This window comes from Tympanuchus pallidicinctus, unplaced genomic scaffold, assembly GCF_026119805.1.
Source record: "Tympanuchus pallidicinctus isolate F22 unplaced genomic scaffold, pur_lepc_1.0 scaffold14, whole genome shotgun sequence".
NCBI lineage: Eukaryota > Metazoa > Chordata > Aves > Galliformes > Phasianidae > Tympanuchus > Tympanuchus pallidicinctus.
This window is the reverse complement of record NW_026294659.1, coordinates 1,381,154-1,398,748: the sequence shown is the minus strand read 5'-3', so window position 1 is coordinate 1,398,748 and position 17,595 is coordinate 1,381,154. Positions and strand designations below refer to the sequence as shown.

Genomic DNA, 17,595 nt, shown 5'->3' with positions numbered 1-17,595 from the left:
TTATCCTGACCGTGTCTCATGGTGAACACAAACTTCCTCATGCTTGGTGCATGAATTTAGATCTCACACTTCCAGATACACAGCCAGAGGCAAATATTGTCTTCTGATGGACAGGTAAGGGAGTTTTTGGGCTATTTGCGTTTCTTTCTGCACAGCTCAGACAGTTCACAGGCAAGCTCTATCCTAAGCCCTGGTAAAGTTCCACTTCCCAGCCTGCATTTGGTTGGCCAGAGAGTAAGATCTGGCTACAACAGAGCAACCTGACAGATGCTTAGCTGTGAACAGAGCCAGAGCAGCCATTTCAGTAGTTAAGCAGTCTGGATTATGTCTCATTTCTACCAAACGACTCGTCCACCTCCTCCCTTGTCCCTTATTCCCAGAGATTACAGGGCTGCTGATGAATGGCCAAAAGCCTTCCAAAGAGTCTGCCATTCTGAAAGAAAATCACATTTCTGAGCAGCATGAACACAGTCAGAATGGGGATCAGAATAGGGGCTCTGTTTTTATCCATTATTGTGAGTGTGGTAAGGAAATTTGCAAGCACTTTTTATGCCTGGTAAACATTGTGAGTGCCTTCAGTACATACCAGAATGGGAGACTGCTTTGTCTGAACAAGTTCTGGGAGCTCAGCAGGGTCTAAAGATGAGATATGGTGTTACTTGTTCACACTTTCTATTACCCTGTGCAGGGGTATCTGTATCCAGCTTAATTGAAAAACTACATGTCCAGTGTAACTTAAGAGCCCTGTTTCCCTCCCTAGACAGTGAAAAGAGACAGATACCTACAGAAGGTGATTCAAGTGCCTTCAAATCGCTAAGGAGCTGCTTTCTCTCCTTCCAGTAACAATAGAGGATATTAAATATAAATAACCACCCTAGGTGCTCTACTTTCACATGGCTAAAATGGTCAGATAAGGTTAATTTCTCTCACATATATGTTATTTCTACCCATTTCCTTGCTTTGTATGTATAAAAAAAATCTATATTTTTATTATAGTGAATGTGTTGGAAAGCATATGTATACAGAGAGAGGAATGGAATTGTTGTGCAAAGCTGAGGCATACCAAGTCTTCTCCCTGCACATTAGTGCTGGGTAAGGTGCCCATCTTGTGCTCTGTCACAACTCCAGCACTGTGTTTTGGGGGTTGTGACAACCCCACACTGTGGTGCAGACTTGGCATGCCTCAAATTATCTCTGTGCCTACCACAGAGACCGTAGCTTTTTTATTTTGAAATATTTTCTTTCTTTTTTTATGTCTTGGTTTCGCAATAAATCAAATTATTTGGCTGTTATCTCAATCCTTCAACATTAAACAATTCATTTTAGCTTTCAGCTTTTATGATCAATGGAAAGCTCTTAATCAGAGCTGCCAGCAGTGCTGCTTTTATTTAAGGCTCACAATGATTAATGAAAATGTATATGATCTCAGTGGTGCTAATTTTTCCTTGCTATGCCAAGTGCTCCCAACTGTCAGGAAGGGTGACTTCCTCTGGTCCACTTTGTGCGCTACTGGTGTACTGCTGACTAAGTCCCATGGGTAAGGCTGTGTTCCCCACTCTACGCCTGCACACTGTGGCGAATGCAACACCAGCTGAGGACCACAGGATGTAGGCCTGTAAGTGAGCCCAGGATCTGGCCCTGAGGGAACCCATATTACTGGCAGGGGGGAAGGGAGTCAATAAACCAAAAAAGGAAGCCATGCTGGCAACTGAAACCCAGGGTGAGCTTGCACATCTGGTGAACAGAGTGGGAGTAAAAAGGAATATAATTTCTTTTTATTGGATTTATTCATATATTCCCATGGAAGCCACTGAGAGCCTAGAAATGTGAAATACCATGTGAGACAAAGCACATTGTGTGACTCCATTTCTGCCGGCTTGTGTGGCAAGCAACACTACCAGTATTGACAGGGTTCACTCATGGTAACCAAAACCAGCAACGACCAAATAGCTAAGAGTAAGCTAATACTTTTTCACTGGAATCTTTCAAGTGAAAATTCTAATTTAAATGTCTTTCTGTTTCTGTCTCTGGGATAGATAAGTTGATGAGACCCGAGAACAGCCTTTCAGTATCAAAAGGAGGGCTATAAGAAAGAAGGGATCAGATTCTTTAGCAGGGTCTGTGGTGATATGATGAAGGAAAATGGTTTCAAACTAAAAGATGAGAGATTTACATTGGATAGAAGGAAGATTTTTACAACTAGGGTAGTGAAGCACTGGCACAGATTGCCCAGAGAGGCAGTGGGTGCTCCATCCCTGGAGATACTCAAGGTGAGGCTGGATAGGACTCTGAGCACCCTGACAAAGCTGGGGGTGTCCCTGTTCATTGCAGGGGAGTTGGACTAGATGGCCTTCAGTGATCCCTTCCATCTCAAACAATTCTATTATTCCAAGTCAGTGAGGAAACAAAACCAATGACAGAATATGTGTTCCTGCCTCTTACTGGAAGAAATGATAGTGAGGAGGGATGGTACTGCAAACAAGCAACCCTAGATGGGTTAGATCACAATTCCGTGTACAGGTCAGGCAGCTGGAGTCCCAGTGGTATTTGATTAATTCTGTCAAAATCTACTCAGTAAAGATGAAAAAAAAACCCAAAAAACTGCATCCTAATAAGCCAGTGAACTTTAGTCTAATGTGCATGTAGGATGCTATGCAGTAAAATTTTTAGAGCAAAAAGATGGGAAAATTATTCTTTCTGAAAACAGCTGGGCCACTGACTCACTGTGTGGGCTTGGGCAAGTCCTGGGACTTCTTTGCATCTTAGTCACCCCAGCAGCTCTATTGGATGAAAGCAGAATGGATCACAGTATGCTCCAGTATTCAATATGCTGCAGATGCCTCTGCTGAAAGAAGCATTCCTGGCTAAATAAGCTCACAATGCAAAACCAAAAGGAATCAGGGATAGCTGGAGGCACCAGTGTGAACAGCAGCATTTGTGTAGTCAGTTGAAGCCTTTGCATTGTTGTAGATCTTCATGGTCATACAATCTTATAGCTCCAACTCCAATGAGACAAGATTTAAAACTCATTCCACCTTTCTTGCAAGCATTTTTTCCCTATACATATAAATAAATCATGTACATGTACATATATAAAACAACAGGGAACTCTGAATTAGTTTATTGTATATGTAGCTTTAGAATGTTTTGACATCAAAGCAGCAAATGCGCTAATGCTTAGAACTGCCTTGAAGTGGTTAATCAAGAGATAAATTATTCCTATCACAAAATATTTCCGCAAGTTGGAATCATTAAAATAGCACTCTGTGACATATGTTATAGAGTAAATCCCACTTCAAGGTAGAATATCTGTTAAAGTAATAAATATTCTCTGCATTAAAGTAAAGTGCACAGTAGACAGAAATATAGGTTAAAATCCTGTACAGCAATGTTGGCTTTGGGACTCAGTTCAGCATAGTGTTTAATTGTGTGCAAGTACTTAGATCCTGATGCAGCAGAGCACTAATGCACGTATTTAATTGCTGCAATGAATAAAGACCTAAATAAGAGTAGGCTTACTCATTTTTAACCTTCTTACTAGTTCTTCGTGTTAAGCAGGTGCTTAATGCATAGTGTTTTACTGATCTCGATCCAGGCTACATTCAAAATGGGTCAGGAAATTTCAAGCAGCTTCCTGAGAAAGGACAGAGGTTTTTTGCTCTTGAAAACTGCAAATCTTGGAGATTCTCTGGGCTGTGGATGGAGAAAAAATCCTTTTCAAATATTTTTAATTAAGCTTTTGAAGCCAGTCTGAATTGTAACTTGTGGAATCAGTTCCATCTAATCACTCTACTGGTGATTTATCAGAACAAGTCAAATCTCCTGGGAGTATGTGCTTACATCACAGACTTGTGACTTCTTCCTCTACAACCACTTTGTGAACGACTCCAGTGAGTGAATGGGCACTGGAGAGCAGAATACTTATCCACTAGTAGTAGAAGATAAACTTGCCTCAGCCTGAGACATACACATACATGGCAGGGTGGAATACTTTGCATATTGTGTTGGACATTTTGGGGGGAAAAAAGAAAGAAATGTCAGTGCAGAAACCAAATGGAGGACACAGGGTTATTGTATGCAGTTCTGGTCAGTCTCTTCCAAAGGGGTAGAAAGGCATTAAAGAAGACAGAGAAAAGGATGAAGAGGGTGATAAGAAGCAGGGGACCTCTTACAGACGAAGAAGTGACAATGATCCTTTCGTTCCTCTATACTGGTAACAGATACAACCACAGATGGCATGGGGAAGGTGGGCAAGGAGCATTATTCTCTTACTACAAGAGTCAGGAAGCACACCATGAAATAATCAGGCAGCAGACTTGAAAACCAACATAAATAATCTGGTTTCCTAGTGTGCATATCTCACCATTACAAATCAAGGCAACTGAAAAAAAAGTGGGATTGTAAAACTGGGAAGAGGCTATTGGTAGTTTATTAAACTGAATCTCAATGGCTGCCTGGTGGAGACTGAAAATGTATAGCAGACAAGGGTCATATTGCTTTTTTTCTTTTTTTTTTTAATTTAACATATTCCTTTCTTAGATTCTGCTTCTGACCACTGCAGAAGATCAGGTTATGAACTAGGTAAATCTTTTGTCTGATTTGTACTTTGAGGAGGGGATAGAAGTTATCTTCTCATATACATCATAGTTGAAAAATAATCCTACCTCCACTTCCCCTACTGTGTGACCCCAGACATGCTGTCCCAAGAAATGGTAGTAGATTGGGGTTAATCCTCACAAACTTCTCTTCTTTAATAAAGCTACTCTTAAACAAAACACTAGTTCCTCCAGAAACAATGTGTCCCCACAGGAAAATAACCACTATTGTATGCTCTGTGGCTTCATTGTCTAGTCTTAAGATGGAGGAAAAAGGCAAGGCATGCCAGCTCCTTGCCAGTGTGATGGAAAAACTGAGTTTATACAGCTCAAGAGCAACTAAATAAGCATGCTGTAGTCACAAACTATGATGAGATGGACAAGGAACTTGATGTCACTGACAGCTGCCCAAGTGTCAGCCTACAGGGGACTTAAAAGGTCTTCTGCTACCTTTCCATGCAGTCGGACCTCAGAAGGACATAATCATTCTAGGCGCTTTCTATTATCCTCATTTCTCTCAGGAAAGCTGTCAGCAGCCAGTGTTGGTTGTTTTTGTTTTTGTTTTTTTTTTTTGTTGCTGGTTTTTTTTTTTTTAACAGCACTCAAAACACAGTAATTTGTTTATATTGTAGAGCATTTTATTAATGTTGCAGCAGCGTAGCGATCCAGGTATTTGGAATGGTGCAATAGAAATACAAATTTGAAAGAGAGAAGGACACTGTGGAATCAGGAGATAAAATCTTGCCCAGTTACCGATGTACTAATTTTGGAAGGGAAAAATGTGCCTTTGGTTTAAGTCAAAGGACATTTCGGGGACAGAGACGTGGAAATCACTTTCTAGTGAATTGTTTCATTTGCAAAGGGCACTATCACCTGGTCTTAAGTCCCCATTCCAGCTTGGTTTCCTGCTCCTGCATCTGCTTCATTACCCCCTTTCCTCATTGAAGAGATGGGTATTTTGTGCTCTACTGAACTGGTAAAGGACAAGACACAACTCATCACGACTGAGCAGATTTTGCCTCTTCTTCTCATTGCTCAGCTTTACTGTGAAGGAGTGTTATACCAAGAGCTGTTGACATTAAATCTGAACACTTTTTGCTGACCATTGCACAAAGCATGGGTGACTGAAGCAAACTCGTAACCGCGGATTTCAAGAGTAAGCTTTAGGGAAACCCCTCCTTTGATCAAGAAAGGTGACTGCACATTCTGCGTCCAATTCAAGCACGTTGAAGGAGATTTACCAAGATAGCACTGAGGGGCCACATTTTCAAGTGTATAGCACCTATGGATCAAATGAGATTTTTCTCCAAGATCTCAGCTCCCAGGGGGGCATCTGAGCAAATAACACAAATGCTTTCAATAGTGCAGGCAATCCGTCCTTCGTGATTTAACCTTCCATTTTAACAACACATATTTATTGTCCAAAAAACACCGAAGAGGGAAGACTGCCTTAACAGCCTTGACTCATGGCTGGAAAAGTGTGCAAAAGGCTTAGAAACTAACAGACAAGGGGGGAAAAGGAACCTCCCACCTTTGCTTTGAGCAAGGTGGCAGCATCATGAACAAGATACCATACAGGAAGAAGAAGCTGTCCAGGAGCTGTGCATGGACATCCTGGGATCACTGGACGTCTCTGTGAGAGGGATGTGTTTCACTAAATGTCAGGGATTGGAAGGGAACTTGAAAGATCATCCAGTCCAATCCCCCTGCCTTAGCAGGAACACCTAGATCAGGTCACACACGAATGTGTCCAGGCAGGTTCTGTGTGTCTCCAGAGAAGGAGACCCCACAACCTCTCCGGGCAGCCCGTTCCGCTGTTCTGTGACATTCACCATAAAGAAGTTTTATTTTCTAGTATTAATGTATTCATTTTTGGTCAGATGCGGTGGAGTCTCCTTAACATCTCTGACACGTGCCCCCAGTAGACAGCAGAGCTCTGTGGAGAGGTTGTCGGGCAGCAGATGGGGGCCTCAGTGCCTCCCGGCGTGGAGCCCCCAGTCACTAAGACAACGCCGGGCAACGGTGCCCAGCAGCTGCTCCCTGGCAGGGGCTCTCCATCACCCGCTGAGGTCATTCCCTGCGTCAGCATGGAACCGGAACCCCAGAGCCGATTGCATCACACAAACGTGCTGTGTTTGAGGGCCTGCAGGGTTGCCCTGGGGACCTGCCTGCTCCCCAGCCCGGGGCGTGTCATTCATTCTCTGTGAGGTGACACTGCAGTGCGGTGTCACAGTGGCCGCCTCATCCACCCTTGTGGAGCGGTGGGAGCGGTGGCTCAGTCCGCTTGTGGGACCCGCAGGAAGTGGAACCAGAGAGAGCTTTGCGTCTACCTGGAGGCATCCTGCTATCATGGAGAGGCTGAGAGCCCTTCGAGGTGAGTCCCTCCACCTCTCTGGACACCACGACGCTGCCCGGGCACACGTGTGCCTCCCGTGTCTGTTTAGGACATGCCAGCAGCGCTGTCCTTGCTCTGCCGAGTGCAGCTGCTCACCGTGGTTTCCCCAGCACCCCAGCAAGGGGAAAGCTGCCTCCCCTGCCCCCGCCAACCACACGCAGCCTCGCGCTGTGGAGCTGGAGGAGCGTTTTCCCCCCACAGCTGGCCGGGTGCTCGGCCCTGGCTCCAAGCAACACCTGCAGCAGCTGCTCTGCTCTTTCCTTCCAGGTCTCTTTGCTTGTGTGGGCTGCGTGCCCAGGCGTACGCGTCGCAGGGAGAGAAGCAGGGTGTCAAGCCCTGTCCCTACCTGCGCCGCGACCTTACTGCTTCGGCGCCTGCAAGATCAGGAGGTGAGTTGGGCACATCCAGCCACCAACCCTTGCCCTCCTGGCCCAGGGCCACGGTGCCGTGGGTGCCAGGCCCGGCAGCACATCCACCGAGCGATGGGTGGCAGCGGGCAAAGCGAGCGTGACTGATCCTTGTCCCCAGGGTGACCGAGCGCAGGCGTACTGTGAGCTGGAGAGCGCCCTGTGCCAAGACAGCAGCCGCCCGCCGTGCGGAGTGGTGAACCGGCTGCTGGCAGAGGTGTCCCGGGACCTGACGGCAGCCCAGGTGAGGGCTCACTGCCAAGGGCAAAGGGAACCGCCTGCCCACGCTGGTGTTCTGCTGGCGGATGGTGGTGGCTTTGCTCTTCCAAGGGCCTCAGGCAGTCTCCTGGGCCGCGTGTCACCAGTGACTCTCTTCCAGGGCGTGACCGGCAATGTCAAGACAGCTGCCAGCAATGTCCTGGTGGCTCTGGCTCGGACGCACTTCACCTTGGTGATGGCTGAGCTCCAGAGCCACCTGAAGGCCGCGGGGGACATGTGCAAGGAGTCGGTGCTCATCACCCTGAGCAAACTCTTCAGCACCTATGGTAGAGTACCCTCAACCTCCTGACATCTGTAACAACCGGGAAAGGGTTCTCTGTCCTCTGAGTGTGATCTGCACTGAGCTGGGGGCTGCAGGGCTGCTGTCCACCTACCTTGCTGCCAGGACTCTGACTGTGGCCCTCTCCTTCCTCTCTGCAGCTCCGCAGTGCATCCCCTTTGTGTGGCTGATGCTGGCAGGCCTGCGCAGTGTGGTGGGCCAGGTGAAGAGTGGCCAGATCCTGCGCATCGCTTGTGCTGGTGAGTGCCGGCCCCAGAGCAGCCCTGCTGCAGACTCTCACAGACTCCGTTTTCTCTCACTCTCTTAAAAAAAATAATAGTAATAATTTATTTTTTTTATTCTTTTGTTTTTTCAGTTTTGAAACAGTGGCTGGATGGAGTCAAGAATTACTTGTCCTCAGGAATGCAATGCCCCTGGACTGCCATGGAGAAAGAGCAGATCTATGAAAACCTTCACGAGCTGCTCTTCTCTGTGGTGTGGAACTGGCAAGACTGCCAGGAGGAACAGGTGAGCACTGCTGCATCCCCAGCCCAGGATGGCAGCAGGGGCACCCATGTCGGCAGCTCTGTCTGTGCCCAGTGGGCTGAGAGCTGAGGGGTGATGAGAGGGAGTGGGCTGGCTCTGCAAAGGGCCCTGAAGTGGCTCTGTGCCAGGGAGCAGCTGCATGTCACAGCACTGTGGCAGGAAGAGCTGGGGATGAGGGTACGGGGAAAAGCTGCCTGCCCTCCAGAGCGAGCCCATCTCCCGCTGGGCTTGGGGGTGTGGGGAAGGGGAAGGGGAAGGGGAAGGGGAAGGGAAAGCCCTCTGCGTAGCAAGGGCAGACCTTCAGTCTTTGATGCCGGGCCTCTGCCATCCTCTCCAGGACAAACAGGCCGTCCTTGGGGCTGTGGCTGCCATGTTGGAGGTTCTCCTGCAAGAGGAGCGGCACCAAGAGCAGGTCTGGGAGCAGCTCCTCTGGCTCGTTCACCCGTGTCAGGAGATCCAAGACACCTGCAGGGTGGCCAAGGTGAGAGACATTGCGCAGGGCTCAGGGTGGACGTGGGGCCCGTGCAAATGCCACGAGGGGTCAGGGGGATGCAGGGAGGAGGTGGGGAGCCCTTGGAGAAAGAAGGAATGGGTGTTCAAGGGAGGTCTGAGGCTTCCTGAGCTCTTCAGTCAGAGAAGGAACAACCCAGACAGGAGCCAGGAGGGAACCAAGAATCACTGGGGCTCATCTCCTGGGGATGGGAAGCTTCACCATCACTGTGGGGCTCTGAGTGCCTGAGGAGCTCTATGCTAACATCTGGGGGGACCACGTCCAGTTGCATCTGATGGGGGAGAAGTGGGCTGCTGGGTGGGAAATGCCTGCAAATGGTGCCCAAACACGGCTCGATTGAGAGCAGAGAGACCCTCTTGGTGCTGCTGGGAGGTGGGGGATAAACAAGAACGCCTGTGCAGGAGCTTCTCCCTGCAGAGAAACAATTGGGAAACAGTTTCTCCACTCCCGAGTGGCTAGATGTGGCTTCATCCCTTTCTTCCTCTCCTGCTCTCTTGCAGAGCCTCACTATCTTCCTGGAGGCCTTAGGGGGCATTCAGTCTGTAATCGCAGGGGACAAGTTTCTGGACGTCACCAGTGCCGTGTTTTACCAGGTAAGGGGAGCCTATCCTTGCGCCCACAGCAGTTTCCCTCTTGGCTAAGTTGACTGCAAAGCTCCGAGCCCCTGAATAAGGCGGCTCAGCCTTAGCTCCTGCATGCTCAAGGCAGTTCCAGAGCCATGCATGCACTCTCGGGGATGCCGTGGGGAGGGCTGGGTTTTGTCTGCCTGTCCTCTTCCCGAGAGTGCCCAGGGAGACGAGAGCGGGCAGCACAGTGTCTTTTCCGTCCTCAGTGCTGATGTGATTGTATCAAATGGACCTTGTTCCCACAGCTCTATGACGACAGCAAGCAGCACAGCGAGGCTGGTCGTGCACAGCTGACCCACTGCATCATGCTGCAGGGTAAGGAGAGGAGCTTTGGCCATGCTTGGCGCTGCCCTGGCCAAAACCTCTCTCACAAACCTCAGGCATGGGCGTGAGGTTCTTGCTAACATAGCGTGGGATTTCCTCCCTGCAGCCCGGATCTGCCCAGAGGAAACCATCCTGTTTCTGCAGTCGCAGCTGGGCGATGACTGGGAGCCTGGATGCGTGGCAGCCCTGGGTCTGCTGGGTGCTCTGGCTCGCTCTGATGGTCAGTACCACGGGTTGGTCAGTACCACGCCTTGGCACTGCCAGGGCTCCCTTCTGCCATCTGCGCTGTGGCTCCGCTCATGCTTCTGTGCATCTCTTGCAGAGCCCATGATGACGGAGATGCTGCCCCAGGTCGTCGAGGCTGTGCAGCGTCTGTGCAGCGACCCCAGCATCCGGGTGAGCTGGTTTGGGAAAGGAAAGCGCTGTCGGGGTGGTGATGCTGCTGCCGGCATGGGCACGGCTGGGGTGACTAGAGAGGTGCTGGGGCATTGGCCACACGGTCATGATGGCTCCTGTGGGGAGAGCAGGCAGAGTGGAGCGGGCAGGTCCCTGTGCTGTGCATGGAAAGTGCACAGCCTGGTGCTAAGGCCTGGCCCTCACCTCAGTAGCTAAAGCCTCTCCACTGCTCTTGGTGTCTCTGCTCATGCCCAAAGGGCTGCCCCGATGAGCAGGTGGCTTCCCTTTGCCTTCTGACCAGGAAAATCACACCCATAATTGACCCCTTGCAGGTGAGGACGGCTATTCTGTATTTCATCAAGGATCTGCTCAGTTCGAACACCCGGAGCTGCTCAGCCTGGGATGTGGTGGGGCACATCTTCAGGGAGTTCAGCCGCGCCACGGGAAGAAGGGTAAGGGCAGTGGGCAGCATCTTCCTTTGGAAGACCCGTGCTGCTCAGAGGCTGCTATACAGAAGCACCGCTGGGGCCACACCTGAGCCTCCTGAGAGGCTCCTGAGAACTGAGCATAACCAGTGTTTCAACACCACTGTCGTGCAGGCAGCCGGAGACCTTTCTGCCCGGGAAGCCCAGGAAGAAGGAGCTCTCCAGGAGCTGTGCATGGACATCCTGGGATCACTGGACGTCTCTGTGAGAGGGATGTCCAAAGTAAGTCACGCTCTGCCCTGCTGCTGCTCCCTGCCTTTGCACCACGTCTTCCTCGTCCCATTCCAAGACCCCAGGTCTCTCCTCCAACGTGCTCTGAAGCACACGGGACTCGGGGAAATTCACAGAGTCCTCTTCATCTCTGAGCAGAAGCAGGAATGCTGACCTGCTCCACTGCCTCGTTCCCTACAGCTCCTGTGGCCGCGGCTGCTGTTGTTTGTGGTGCCAGCGCAGTACACAGGCATGCTGATCCCAGTCTCCCGCTGTGTCTGTGCCCTGGCTGAGAGAGAGGAGCTGACAGGACGGCCGATAGAACACCTGGATCCCCATTTTGTCAGCTCCATGTTTCAAGGTAGGAGCAAAAACTCCCCCAGTGAGCTCTGCTGACCTGTGGTAGCTCCCAGAAGGGACAGCGGAGGTGTGCATGGCTGGGCACGCAGTGTCTTGGAGTCTAACTCAGCACTTCTTTTCTCTTTGCAGGCCCACTGCTGACGCCCCAGACACTGCTGGCACGACTGCTGGTGAGTAGATGCTCCAGAGGCCGGTTCTACGAGCACCCAGGAGGAAGCAGCATGGCCATGGGCAGAGCTGTTGGCTGTTCCTTGCCTGCCAGAGCAGAGCCGAGCTGCTTCCATCCTGGGGGGAAGCCGTTGCTCTTGCTGCAGAAGTGACCCTGCTTTTTCTTGCTCTCACTCAGGTGGTGGCAGGCAGCCCTGTTGCAGGCAGCAAACTCCAAGCTGCTGCCTTACTGCTGATGAAGAACCTCCACGGCAGGTTCCACAGGGCTGTGGGGGCCATGTGGGCTACTGAGATCCCCCTGCTGCTGCAGTGTCTTGAAGGTAAAGCACTGGAGGGGAAGAAGAGGCAGAGGCAGGGAAGGGAAGGGAAGGGGGGGAGTGAAAATGCAGCTCTGTAGCATGGCAGAGGGGAAGCACTGCCTGCAGCCCAATTCTTGCTCTGCTGCTGCTCCCATTCCTGGGAGTCAGCTCTGAGGCCCAGGGACCTATCCCACCAGAGATCTGCCCATTCCAGGACAGGGATGGGCCCTTCATGTCCCCTCAGACAGCAGCCTTGGAGCACTTAGTTCCGTGTTCCTGTGGAGGCAGTGCTTGTGGGGAGGGACAGGTCATTGTGGAGGAGGCGCGGGTCCCAGCTTGGCAGTGTCAAGTGCCCAGGCCAAGCCAGGTTTGCAGCAGCTCTTCTTCTGTGCCTTGATCCCAAGTAAGGGTCTTTTTCTTCCTATTGCTGTGCAGGGAGAAATGAGAGCTTCCCGGACACTGCCGAGTTTGAGCGCCGTCTGCTAAAGGTACAGCATTGCCGGGAGGCGCGGTGCAGAGAAGTGCTTGCCTGCCCCAAGTAGCCCCGCTCCCACGTGAGCCACTGTGGGGCAGGAGCAGCCTCTCAAGCGCCTTTGTGGCGCTGCCTCTTCCGCTCTGTCCCAAGCCCAGGGGGGTCTTAGGAGAAGAGGGCGGGTGGCTTCAATGGAGGGAACGCTGCGGGAGCTGGGAGAGGCACTGTTCTTCCAGGCACCTCTCCCCAGAGGGCTGCAGCAACTTGGGAGTGAGGGAAGAGGCAAAGGGCAAGGGAACATTGTCTTCTCCTGTTCTCCAACAGTTCCTGAAGGCATCGCTGGACACCATAGAGGAGAAGGCATGGATCGAGGCCCTGAGCTGTGAGCTGAGCCAGCGGCTGAGCAGCTCTGCCAGCAGCTCTGCAGAAAAGGTGAGTTCCCCCCGGCTCTACCCAGCGGTGCAGCTGCAGGTGTCCAGCTGGGGCTGGGGCTGCGGCTGGTGCTCTGCCCACGCGGGATGCTGATGCTGCTTCCCCAGTCTGTGCCCCTCAGAGGGCCTTTCCCTGCAATCTGCCCAGGGATGGCTAAAGCTCGGCCCCGCAGCTGCTCTCAGCAACCGCCAGGGAGCTTGGCTCCTTCCCACCTGGCCCTCCACCAGCAGGTTAAGCTGCTGCCACATCTCAGCTTCTTCCTGCCCTTCCCATGCAGTCGTTCCTGTACAAGGCTCTGGGCACGGTGCTGGGATCCTGTCAGGGAGTCCTCCACGTGCAGGAGAAGCTGCTGCAGCACCTGGAGGAGGCAAATGCAGAGGAGCCACGTGAGGCCCAGGTGAGCTCTCCTCTCCTCCAGCTCCTGTGAGCATCCCCGCTCTGGCCCTGGGGCAGAGGCCTTCTCCTGGCCCTGCTCCGGGCCTTTCAACCTCCGCACTGCTGCCATTTTGCTCAGGAGAGGACCTGCAGATTCAGGCCTGTGCCAACGGCCCCTTGTTCTTTTGTGCAGGGAATCGTCTCTCTTCTCAGCCATGCTGCTGAGAACAACTTCCACACAGTCCTGGCCACGCTCACCATGTTTGCGTCCAGGCTGTGCAAAGGCCGCAATGCCAGGATTTCCAGGCGCAAGAAGGTAAAGCGTTACGGGTTTCCATCTTGGCATTCTTCGGCCTTGTTTTCCCTGCAGCTCCTGCCTTGGGAGCCCAGGTGCATCGCGGGGCACTGGGGGCCGTTAGCGAGTGTCTCAAGGCATTTCTTCCCACACAGATGGAGCTGGACAGCACGAGAGCTCATGCCACACGCAGCGCTCTCATGCTGGCCCACGGCAGCGTGGCACTGCGTGCCTCCAAAGAACAGCTGCTCGCCCACCTGGAGGGAGACATCGTGGGCAACGTCCTGATGCTCTACAGCTGCAGCTGCCGGGTGAGAGCTCAAAGCGTGCCAGGGTGTCAGAGCACCCCGCTGCAGCCCCTCCACACGGGGAGATGCTGAGATGGGCCTTCCCTTTCCAAAGGTCCCTCGGGGAACTGTTTGTGCCCAGATAAAGATCCAAGCCCTTCCCTTAGCGTTGTCCCCCCGTTTGTCCCTTGCAGCCCTTGTCCCTTCCCGCAGTTCAAAGAATGTTCTTGTCTCTTGCTCCTCAGGACTTGCAGAACAACCTCGCGCTGGTGCAGAGCATCACCGACTGCAGCTCTGCCTACCAAGCTGTGGGTGGTTCTGCAAGCTTTAACCCCTCCCTGAAGGGAAAGCTTCTGGAAATCCTGATGGTGAGTGCCTAGAGACAGGGCTGTCTGCAGAGGAGCTCTGGGCTGTGCCACAAGGCTCGCTTCCCTGGGGGCATGCAGGTGTCCAGCAGCCACACGTCTCCAGCTGGTGGGGACTTTGGGTGCTGGCAGGCAGCGGCTGGACAGCGGGCTGGGTGCACCAGCTGCTGCATCCTGCAGCGCTTCCATGGGAAAGTGATGGGGCTGGTGTGTGGCAGCTGTGCCTGTCTTGGGGCCGGGTGGAACAGCTCATGTGTGCCCCTTGCCCACTTTGACACTGTCTCTCTGGGACTTGCAGGACCTGATGAAGAAGTATTACTCGGGCATCCCTGTCTCCCCGGTGCCTCTCAAGGTGGTTCTGGCCCTGGAGCAGCTGAGGTAAGGGCTGAGGTTGCAAGTCAGCATGGTGATCCCCATTTTGGGTAGCTCCTGAGGGCCTGGAGGGGTCGGGGGGGAGGAGCTACATCTACAGCAGGAGAGACGGCTGGGCTGTTGTGCCCAGCAAAGCTGAGGTTCTGGGCAGGGAGAAAGGCCCTGGTGCTCCTGTCCCCTGGCAGGAAAGAGAGGGAGAGCTGGGGTCTCCTTCCCTCCAGAGCGGGAGGTGGTTCACTGCTGCCGGGGAGGAGGTGGGCGCTGCTGGAACTGAAGGCAGTGCTCAGCAGCATGAGCTGGGTGGGGGTATTGGCTTTGTAGCTGTCAATTAGGAGAAACTCAGATGTTGTCTGAACCAGTCTGGAGAGGTAAAGACCCTTTCTGATTTCTCTTCCTGTTTTCCTCCTCTCAGCAAGCTGAAGCCCTCTTCTGAAAGCAAGGACCTGCGTGAGATGTTGGTCCTGTGCTGCAAGAACATCGTGACACACCCTTCAGCAGAGATGCTGCTGAAGATCAGGAAGTCACAGCAAGCAGCACAGTACCTGCAGGTAACCTGCCGTAACTTTCCCGGCCACCTCTCGGTCGGAGCCCTACCTCAGCACACACAACCTCTGCTCTGGCAGCAGCCGTGATGCTACACGTCACTCCCCTCTTCTGCCTTCAGCTTCAGCAAACAGCACTGAAAGCTCTGGGCCGGCTCATGGTGGTCCTGCTGGAGACAGAGCCCAGCGGCGGCTTCTTCCAAAACATAGTCCATGTGAGTATGTGTGGGGCAAGGGAGAAAGCATGGTGCCTGTCAATAGCGGGGGCAGAGATCTGGGGACTGAGAGGAGGATCAGAGGGGGAGAAATCTCCTGCTGACGTGCCAGCTCACTGCGAGCTGAAATTGGCAGAGAAATGGGCCCTGCAGGGGGAAAGCAGGAGCCAGCCCATGGCAGGCCACAGCCGAGGAAAAGCTCCTGGGATGGGAGGCAGGAGTGTCTGCAGAGAGCGGGGCGGCAGTGCCGGTGCTCAGTGAGGCAGGAGGCCACATGGAGCAACAGGGCAGGCCTTGAGGGAAAGTGCTGGGAAAGGAGGGACAGGGAGAGGGGTGGCAGGAACGGAAAGAAAAGACATCCTCAGTGAGACAGGTGCTCTACCCCAGGTCCTGCAGAAATGCATGGTATCGAGCAACGTGTGGGAGCGCGAGAGGGCCCTGCAGACCTGCTCCCAGCTGCTGTCTGTTTGTGAAGAGCTTCAAGTGAGTAAAGAGCCCCACCGCATGCCCCCTGCTCCCTCCCCAGCGCCCCAGAGCTTGAAGGCGAGCTCTGCCCAGCTGTGCATGCTGCGTCACGGTGGGAAGGCACAGATGGGAGAAGCTGGGGAGAGCTGGGGCCATCTACAGCTTTGTTCCTGCCTCTCACCCCTGCAGAGAGGAGATGTCTGTGAACACTTTGGCTCCTTGGTGGGATTGCTGGCGCCTCTGACGTGTGACCCCCTGCCCGCATCCCGCCAGCTGGCCGTCACCTGTCTGAGCTCCCTTCTGCGAATCCAAGGTGAGTGGAGCAGGCGTGCTCCAGCCCTCTGCCCTCCTCCGTAGCACTACCAGAGCCCCACGGGCTGGGCCCTGTTTACAGGAGGGAGAGGCACCGTGCACAGCTCTCTTCTTGTCCCCACCCTGTCCTCTGTCTTTCCCCCGTGGAAAGCAGTTTCATTTCCAGAAGCATGACTTCCCTTTTCTCTCTGTGCTCTTTCCAGCCAAAGCGACCAACACAGACATCGAGACGGGTGACATCGGGAGCCTGTGCGAGGGGCTGCACGCCTGCAGCATCGCCTCTCAGCTCCAGACCACATCCAAAATGGCCATGGTAAGTGGACCCAAGAAGGGGTGGTGTGATCTCTGTGGGTAGGCTTCTGCACGACCCTGTGCAGCTCCCAGCCTCTGACACTGTTTCCAAAATGAGCTGTTACCCTGAGTGCTCTTTTCCCAGTGCAAGTAGCAGGAGGCTCTGAGCTACGTCTGGCCTTCAGGCACCCAGTGCAAGGCTCTGACTCCATGATGTGCGTTTGTGTGTGTGAGTGCACTTGCATGCATGTGTGATTGTGGCTGCTGGGAGGTCGGCTTTGCATGTAAGCAAACACCATGGGTGCAGAAGCTGAGAGAAGGCTCAACCGCCTTCCGTATCAACAGCAGGGTACAGACAGCTGCAGCAGAGCAGTGATGGGATCTCTCCCGCTTCTCATTTCTCTGCAGATCGTGTGCAGGAACTTCCCCCTAGAACGCACCGTTGACTTCATGACTGCCATCAAGGAGACCATCCGGAAAGCCAACGGAGTGCGTGTGCGTGCTGCTGGGAAGTGGATGACCACCTTCCTGCAGATGCACGGGAAGGACATCAGTTGGAACGTAAGAGACTTTCTGCCACGTGTCTTGGACTTGTTCTGGCCATTGCACGTGGCTAGGCCCTGCAGAGTGCAGGATGCAGCAAGTCATTCTTTCTCCCCTTCTTCTCTCAGGTGCCTCCGATCCTCTACATCCTGCGCAGCATCACCTCGTTTGCGCAGCAGAGCACGTTCCTGCCCTTCCTGTGCCAGGCGGTGGTCATCCTCACCCGCCGTCACACTGAGGCCGTGATGAGCAACTTCTCCCGGCCGCTTGGGCCAACGGACAGGTACTGGCACTCCCGCCTTTGCTGTTGCTGCAGAGGGATGTAGGGAGGAGGCAGCTTTTCTTTTTTGTGAATAGCCTCAAGTTGCGACTCTGCTTTTTCTAGTGAGACGTGGAGGAGAATAAGAGAATTTTGTCTTCAGCGATGGAGCCAATAGAAAAAAGAAGAAAGGATAAGAAAGGAAGAGAGGAGAGGAAAGGAGCAGGGAAGGAAAAAGGGAATGAAAAGGGAAATTTGAAAGGAGAAAAGCAGAAAAGGAGAAAAGAAGAGAACGAGAAAAGAGAAGATGAGCTTAAAAATTGTTTTATTTATTATAAATAAATATATATATATATATAAAAATAGTACTTTTTTTTTTTTTTTTTTTTTTAACCAAGTCTTTATTTCAATAGCTGCTGTCTCTTCTCCATACCAGTTACAGAATCACAGTCACCAAATGTCAGGGATTGGAAGAAACCTCAAAAGCTCATGTAATCTAATCCCCCTGCT

General features: G+C 52.5%; 1 protein-coding gene across 1 annotated transcript; it reads left to right on the top strand.

The window, feature by feature from the left end:
- The first annotated feature begins 6,832 nt into the window (after positions 1-6,832).
- LOC128076406 (maestro heat-like repeat-containing protein family member 2B) lies at positions 6,833-17,392 on the top strand. The gene is made up of 31 exons (XM_052674016.1): positions 6,833-6,969; positions 7,258-7,379; positions 7,519-7,641; positions 7,777-7,942; positions 8,097-8,195; positions 8,312-8,463; positions 8,819-8,962; positions 9,493-9,585; positions 9,864-9,933; positions 10,049-10,162; positions 10,265-10,338; positions 10,671-10,790; positions 10,938-11,045; positions 11,235-11,394; positions 11,523-11,563; positions 11,740-11,881; positions 12,296-12,348; positions 12,657-12,764; positions 13,042-13,161; positions 13,333-13,455; positions 13,590-13,745; positions 13,967-14,089; positions 14,385-14,464; positions 14,871-15,006; positions 15,123-15,215; positions 15,603-15,698; positions 15,870-15,993; positions 16,196-16,305; positions 16,692-16,844; positions 16,955-17,109; positions 17,212-17,392. Exons 1-31 carry the CDS (start codon positions 6,945-6,947, stop codon positions 17,261-17,263), a joined length of 3,435 nt encoding a protein of 1,144 aa, XP_052529976.1. The 5' UTR covers positions 6,833-6,944; the 3' UTR covers positions 17,264-17,392.
- Positions 17,393-17,595: the final 203 nt, after the last annotated feature.